General features: G+C 39.6%; 1 protein-coding gene across 1 annotated transcript; it reads left to right on the top strand.

Annotated features, from left to right (window-relative positions):
• Window positions 1-444: 444 nt before the first annotated feature.
• LOC124417886 lies at window positions 445-6297 on the top strand. The gene is made up of 2 exons (XM_046939702.1): window positions 445-534; window positions 5095-6297. The coding sequence occupies exons 1-2, from the start codon at window positions 462-464 to the stop codon at window positions 5829-5831; spliced, it is 810 nt and encodes a 269-aa protein (XP_046795658.1). The 5' UTR covers window positions 445-461; the 3' UTR covers window positions 5832-6297.
• Window positions 6298-8574: the final 2277 nt, after the last annotated feature.

Raw genomic sequence — 8574 nt, 5'->3', positions numbered from 1 at the left:
AAGCTTTTCTTTTACAACCGTCTCCACTCAGGGGTTCACAGCTCAGTCATAAAAATTTTGCTTCAGGCAGAAACTGGACAGACAGGAAGCCAAGTTCCAGCTTCTAACGCACAAGTGCAGTGGGAAAAGTTTCAGCTACAAAACAACACACACCAGCGATTACCCTTCCATTCAAAACCTTCACCCTGGAGAAGCTGTATTTTGAGAAGGTCCAGTTGACTCCTCCAGAAATTATTTAGATGAGCTTGAGCAGATCCAGATCTCCATCCCAACACACAGCCCCAAGGTAGCAGCAGCCTGAGCAGTGTCTGCAGGCAGAGCCATAACTCAAAAATATGAGTAGGGGAGTGTGTGCGTACATGGGGGGAGGAGGCAACCTTCACATATCTGGCTTTTTTCCTATCATAATTTTAAATTGAGTCCGCTAAATCACAACTCAGACAGAAAGAGCTGTGTTGTCAATGCTGTGGACCAGTTCTCTTGAACCTCTGGACATCAAGCTGATTTACAGCCCTCCGAGATGGAACCTTCTGGGTAAGTGGCAGCATTTCAAATCCTCTGCCACTTCTTCCAGCAGGGCAGGGCAGCGAGCAAGTGCACAAAGCGAGGTACAAACCAGGAAGTGGTCTGTGCTGCTTCCTGCCATCCAGAACCAATGGGACCTCTCAGGGCAGAGGGCCAAGTGGGATTCAAACACAGACTGAAAAACGGTTCTAGCTGCTGGCTAATAATGGTATGGATTATTGTTTTGAACTCTCAGTGTATACATGTTGCCCAAGCAGGCTGAGGATTTTGGTAGAGCAAGGAGAAGAGGACAAACTTAAAAGCATGACTATGGGGTTTTTTTTTTTTCCTCTGATGAACAACTGTGGCAGATTGTACTCTACCATAAACAATGCTTTGTAATATCTGTTACTAAGAGACTAATGGAAATCTTTCCCTGTCATTAAAGGCGTGTTTCCTATTATTTATAATCACGGAGTTTGTAAATGATACCATTAAACTCAAAAACTCAAAACCTGCTACCATTTAGAGAACCATTTGGAGTACTATTTAGAGATTATTGTTAACTAAGAGTTTTCATAAAACTCATGTGAGTTTTTTCTCCAAATATTCACTCTACATTGTTTGTTCCTTAATTGTATCCCTCTAATCCCACTTAAATTCTTTTGCATTATGAAAATGAGTATTTCTCCCTTGTAGGCAGTTAAGCTCTGCAAACACTTGTAAGTTAACAATGATCACCTCTCAGAAGCTCTTCATTCAAGCCTTAGTCACTCTTCCCAAAGAGCTCTTTCAAACAATGACAACCAGTGCTGCTGCTTCCTTGCCAGTTTCAGCAATAGTATTCCTATTGCCTAGAAAGGCTGAGGTTCAGGCAACAAAAAGGGTGGGATTGGGGAAGGCTAGCTAAGATATCAAGCAGAGCTTTCTCGCTGGATGTTCTTATTTTTCCAGTATTATCTGGCATGTTCTTCAGCAAAAGTTCTTTCACACATATGCTGACACAAAGAGAAAACTTAGCCCAAAGCATAAATGGAGTAAATAGGAGAAAGAAAGAAAGGCTCTGGTGGGGCATCAGCCCTGGGGAGGATTCTACTCTTTGGTCCGAAAGAAGCCAAGCACAGGCACCTCCCTGGCAGGCTGCCATGCCTGGCTGTGGCTGCAAAACAGGAGTGAAAAGTGTGGGGATGTCAACAGAGGGTGAGGGGTAAAGCCTGTCACTTTTTCTTCACCTTCTAGCTGAGCCCCTGGTAATGGTACTGGAGCTTAATTACAACAGCATGGGTATTAGATAGATGTTCTTTCTGTTCTGTATAATGCCAACTATTTGCTATTTATTACTAGCAGTGTGTGAGCCGTCATTAAACCACACAACATTGTTTCAGCTTTCCAGAACTTGCAAATGTATGCATCTGCTTTAACTTTATGGAGTTCAACAAGAACTCATGGGCATAAAATTAGTGCATAAACATTCGCTTTTCTGTCTAAGTGCGTGCCAATTTAAATCTGAGTGAAGCAAATAATAACAACTAACAAAGTCACAGGTAAAGCCAAGTGGCAGAAAATAAACCACCATTCACTGAAATGATTTCTGTTTAGGACTGTAAAGGATATTGTGTCTTCTCGTCTGCCTATGAAAAGAGATGTTGATGAAGAGCTAACATTTGTAAAGGAACGCAAGCAAGCTAAAAAGCTCCTTCCCCTCAGCTAATTGTTGAGAAAGTTGGCATCCAGCTCCTCTGAAAGTTCTGCCCATAAAGAACCAAACATATCAAATATCAACAGAAATGGGAAAGTATTTGTGTTCATGACAGTGCTCGTGAATAACACGCAATAAAAGCTCGACCAGTACAATCAGAGCAAAACACGTTTGGTATTCAAACACATATTCATCAACCACCGTGTTCAACTCATTCCAGGCAGCAGACTGGGCTGTGATTTTTAACACAATACCGAAGAAACATACAATTTCCTGGGGACAAATTTTTAGCAGCACTTCTACCACCGGAAAAAAAAAAAAAGCCCATGGAAATTATTTTTCATGTACAAAAAAAAACCTGTGTTTGGGAAAACAGTGTGAGTCATTGTGTTTGCAGCTCCTCCTTGTATACACAAGCTAACATTTGTACATACAAATAATAGTTTTGTTGGATGCAAACAGATGGGATTCTCATTTTCCTGGGTGCAATTAGAGAAGTCTGCTGAAAGCTCAACCCTGAAAAAGGCATAAGAACCTTTCCGTGTTCAAATTTGAGCCATAAGTCATTGGATAAACTTAAAACACAGCCTGTCCTTTTATGCATCGTAATTTCTCCAAGCAATGTATTTACATTTTATGTGTTCTGTTGTAGAAGAGGGAGCCTTAATGATTACAATTTGCCATCCAGAACTTTATAGCTAGTCCTTGCAGAAAATAGCCTTTCTGCCAAAAAGCTTCCTGCCCAGGTGCTTAACCAATTAGCTCTTAAGAGGTCTGGCAGTAAAAGCAGTCATGGCAAGTTTTCTGATATACTGTATATAAGGTGACAGCTTGCAAAATGTAAGATGAAAATTTGTTTTCTTAACTAGCAGCGTGTAAAATCCTGGGGGACTATTTGATTGCATAGCCTAAAATGCTTATGACATCTCCAATTCCCAGCTGATCGAGTGTGGTTTTAGCAATATGTTGTCAACTTTAACATACTGTGTTTCTTCTTATAAATACTTAAAAAATAATTTCCTTGATTGTGATTGGGTGCTGCAAATATGTAGGAAGGATGGAATAACCCCACAAGCATGAGGTTTGGGGCCCTTAAGATTTTCCCAAACATTTTTCTAACTCACAAAATACATGCAAACTTTCAAAAGCACCTCTTTTCCAAAATTACTCCCACTTTTCTTCTGATGGCTCATTATATTAAAAACAGATCATTCACAAGGGGAATATTCTTCTATGGAAAGAATGAAAGAAAACAGTTTCTTTTGTTTTGTTTTCTTTTTTTTCTGAAGCAAGAAGATTGTATAAGGTGGGGATGCCAGTGAAAAGATCAAAACTCACTACAGATAATCCTTGATGTGGCAGCTGTATGTCAGCAAAATGGGGTGGGTCTGTCAGAGATGATACAGAAAATGTGCAAAAAGAAGCTTGGTACTGAACGGGAACATCCACGTAGACGATTAATGCATTGCAGAAACATCTTTTTCAAGAGGGCCAGCCCTAAGGAAAGAGGGTCTTAGGAGAAACAGCACATGGTACAGACAGCTTATCACGGGGTTTCAGACTGTAGCAAGATATTTATGTGGGTTTTCACCAAAATTCCCTGTGTCTTGTATGGAAGGAGGAAGGGTCTGCCAGTTCACGTGCAGTGTAGTTTCAAGAAGAACCTCTGGCATGAGATCTGTTCAGAGGAACCATGGGTTTGTGGAAATAGGGTCTGTATATAAGCAAGATTTCCCATTACACATGTTGCACTGCAATTTCCTTTGAAGTTCAAAGTGTTTTTTTGTTCCATACTAATCGAATGCTGTTTGATAATTTTGCAGAGGGAAAGCACCCGAGAAAAATACAATATTAATCCCAATAAACATGTGAATGGGGAGTCAGAAATTCCAATTTCCCAGCAGGCTGGAATGGACACTCTGGAAAATCTCAGAAATCATGACACTAAGACTTTCCCTTCTGTAGTAACCGTGACAGTGCCAGATGCTATTCAACAAGATGAGATTGCAATTACATCTGAAAACCAGGAAAAACTGACAAAAGGTACTGTTCTGAAATACAGCCTTGGCATCTTGGCCTGAAAGAGTTCTAGGATGCATGTCTGGGAAAAATAAAAGAGAACACAGTTCCTGAAAATGACATAGAAATATCCTTTCACTTTGCTTTGAAACGACAAATATTTTGAGCAATTGTTTTTCACCCTCAAGTTTGGTTATTGAGTTAAGGCTAATCAGGTGAAAAAAGAGCTAGTAAGCCAATACCTGATCTGATATATATTCTGCAGGTTCCCTTTACAAATAATTGTATGTCATTACGCAGGTTAGTTGCTACAGTGCCTCAAAAAATAGACATTTATCAGTTAAAAAGAAAAAGGAAATTATTTGAATTCCCAAGCTGAATGTGGGTACGGTGTAAGAGTCATATCTTTGCTATACTCAAGAAGGTGTTGCACTCACTTCCATGGCATCATTTTCAGTAGTCTTTAAAAATATGTGTACTTGTGGATGCATAATATTGAATGATCAAACTCCAGATCTGAACACAGACCTATTTCTGCTCTGGTTACTGCATGCCCATTTCTATTCACATACGAGACACGGTTAAATTAATTGGATAAATAGCCCCAGAAACATAAAGGTATGATAGTCACCAAAATTAAGCCAGGCAACTTTATGCAGAGATGCTCGTTTAAGACTATTCATCCAATCAGAAAAACGCTGGTTGCTTACCTCCAGATCATTATTATTATTTTTTTAATCTTAAGTGCAGAATTGCCTCCTATGTCCAGACCTGTTCTTATTTATGCCTTTACAAGTGCTCTGTCTACAATCATTTTTTTCATATGTGACAAAGCTGTTCTGATATTAACATGTTACTTTTCTTCATTGCAGGAAAAGCCAATCTGACTTATCCTATATTCTATTTAGTTTCCAAGTTTGCAGACAGAGAGTTGATTCATCTTGGACCTCCTATATCACCAAGCAAAAGTACACTGTGTGAACCCATATATCAGCCACTTTTGGACTTTCAGGAGAATCTGAAGGATTTTGAGGACTTGACTGAAGCCAGAAAATCATGTCTTCAGGAGAAATCACAGGCCTCAGTAGCAAACAACCAACCTCCTTCTTCAAATATCCAAGCAATGACAAACACAAGCGAAGTTCCTCCCCGGTCACTAATGGAAAACAGAACTATTACCAGGAGTCCTTTGCCTCAGCAGGACATGAGGTTTAAAGACCTTCTGAAGGCAGTAGATGACAATATTTCCATGCCAATAAAATGGCACCCTGGTAAAGAAGGCACCAACCTCCTAATGACTGTCTCTCCCCAGGTCTCCCCTCTTCCCAGGCTGCAACAAACTGCCCTGAGAGAAACCAAAGCTAGAAAGATTTCCAGGCTAGGCGGATCACAGCAACATACAAATATCTGCCCGCTGCTTTTAGTCAGTGGTTCAAAACCACCAGCCTTCCCCATGTCCCATGAGCAAATACTTACTGTAAGAAGTATGAAGCAGTCTAAAGAAAAACCATCTTATTGTTGCAACAAGAAAGCTAAGAAAAACTTGAACCAACTCAGACGTACATCTAAAACTACAGATGTAAATCTTCCAGCTTTATCTCCACCATAGCAAGCCAGGCTCAGGGAAAAAGCAGAGATTTTAAGGTTAAATTTTACATAAATAAAGCACTCACATAGCATCAGTAGAGAAAAAAAAAAGTGAAAAAGAGTGGGAAAGAAATAAGGATGGTCAGAAACCAAGGGAGAGGAGGAAGGAAGGAGAGATTTATCAGATCTTAACATATGACACCTCTAAACACAAAGAAGGATGATACGTGTATCCTCTGATTTCTATCTCAAATTGGGTTACAGATTTTTTTGGAGCACACCAAAGGTGCAGAAGAATAAACACCACTGTAACAGAACAGCATCCAGGACATCTAAGTGAAAAAGTGCAAGCAGAAGATATGTTTTTAAGTATTTTGAATCAATACATGCATTGTTCAAACATGTGTTACTTGTGCTTATGCACACAATTCAGGAAATAAATCTGGTCAGGCAGTTTTCATTAAGCTGTGAACATAAAGCAAACGTTAAACAAGAAGTAGCAATAAAAGAATAATAGATTTTTTTTTAATTGTCTTAATAAACAGAGTAGTCATGACCCTGGTCTTTAATTTACTTATTATCTTTAATTGTGTGTATTCTAATTAATGGAGACTATGCAACGTATCTCCCCTGAAAGGAACAAATCCACACTTTTTCCTTGTAAATTTAACAACCTAATTATGACTGTGTATTTACAATTGTATGCCTTTGCAACATTTGTCCTTCACTACTGAAAACATGCATTTGCTTTCAGTTCCAAAGATTTATGCTTCTTAGTTATGTTTTCATAACACTAAACTTGGAACTTGAGTCTGTCCTCAAATCAGTTTTATGACTATTTACATCCCTCAACAGATTTGAGCTTAGTTCACTACAACAGAGATGAAGATACACTGGGACTCCTCATATTTGCAAGCTTACATGTAGAAGATGAGCCAAAGGTTTCTAAGTAATGCTAGATGAGATGGTACTTGGGAATCACTTGGGTAGTTACCCCTTGACTAAATTCATGACATTGCTTTTGCTTAAACAACCACAGATTTTGATGAGTTCTATGTATATTGTTTCTCTTCATATATTTATAAGTCCAAGTTCTTTGCCTCCTCATATTTTAAGCACCGCTAAGTCCATTACAGTTAAATGGCTTAGATTTTGCTCAGTTATATCTGATTCATTTTCAACTGGGGAAGGAGGTAGCTGTGGACTGTAGGAGTATGTACCTTCTAATCACTGGGTTATAGAAAGAGGAAAGGTTATAGAAAGGGGAAGGAAGGGCCCCTGGTTTCTGAACAGGGACAAATGGCAAGCAAGCACAAACCTGGCAATTGCTTTATAAGCTCCCAAGCTAACGAGTAGCGCAGTGACTGTGGTACTACAAAAATCAGAACCTGGAGGTAGCTGAGTGATTCTCAGATTTTTCCTTGGAGTTTTCTTGGAGTATTCTGGAACTTTTCTTGAAGTTTTTCTTGGAAAACCTGGCTTCCTCAGAATTAATGCAATGTTTGTATCTCAGCGCCTTCAGCTTTGTGTTTGCCTCAGAAAATGCTTTTTGTTTGAATATACAGTTTGACACAAATGGTTTCAGCTGTAAGTTGACATTTCAATTTACTATTTCCTTTCACAATACTGAAGCACTTCAATCTGACCATTAATGTCCAAAAGCTTTTTCCTCCACATCATTTTTTTCCATGAAAAATTTCTTTCCTTGACACTTTCTAATATTTTGTCTTTATCCCTGAATTCCAGATGACAATAGCATCAAAATACTCTAACTTTTCCACTGAGTTGAAACTCCATTTTCCAAACAGCTCTACCATCATCTTCTATCCCCTGTGAAAGCTCTTAGAGGACAGCAAGAGAAGCTTCTCCTTTACCAACTCACTCCACATGTGTATATGTGAGTGCCAATGAGAAGACAGCCACAAGAGAACACCCAGTCCTCATTACAGATCTTGACTAAAACAAAGCCCGTGTTAAGTGAGTGAAAGTCTTTGTGGGGTCCCTGCCACCTCTCTCTAGTTTTTTCCATCCTCGAGGCAATGTCATTTTTTATTTCTAGGATTGTTTTACTAAAAAGAAAGGAACATTAACAATATGCCACCTTCTGCCTTGCTTAGCCCTCTAAAGGTCACAATGCAGGAATAAAAGTTACTTCAACGTTCCACAGCTAAGTATTGTTTTCTAGACATCATGTGAAGAGAGATTTCCTTCCTTTACTTACCATACAGGTATTGAAGGGCTAGCTTCAACCAAGCCTTCTCCTGAGCTGCTCCAACACCACTGAAAAATGTATCTGCAGCTAGCACAGAGTGGCCATACCTGAACAGGAACCCTCATCTTCCACATATACTAAAGCTTCAAAACAAAATCCGCCTCACTCTGACTGAGTGTGGTTAATGGGTCAATGCCATACGTGCTGGTCCTGGATCCTGTGTTGAGCTTAGAAGGGGCAGGAAGCACTGTGCCTTATAGCCGATAATGGAGCACATGCCGATGGAAACACCTCCAGGCAGCCAGGCTGCATGGGTGGCCCAGGCAGGGAGGTGCTGCCAATATTTTAAGAAGTGGCTCCCACAAAATTGTTTCCCTTCAGCAGGTGATAAATTTATGCTTCAGAGATGTGAAGTCCACAAAAAAAAAAAAAAAAAAAAAAAAAAAACCCACCCCAAAAAGCTAGGGATTGTGGAATCCATCGTTTTATTTAAAACAATGTAAAGAAAAAATATGCTTCTGGCTAAGGAAGAGGACGTTGCTGCTTGGCAAGA

The sequence above is a fragment of the Gallus gallus genome, chromosome 3, assembly GCF_016699485.2.
Source record: "Gallus gallus isolate bGalGal1 chromosome 3, bGalGal1.mat.broiler.GRCg7b, whole genome shotgun sequence".
NCBI lineage: Eukaryota > Metazoa > Chordata > Aves > Galliformes > Phasianidae > Gallus > Gallus gallus.
Note: the sequence above shows the minus strand (reverse complement) of the source record. Positions and strands in the feature narration are given on the sequence as shown.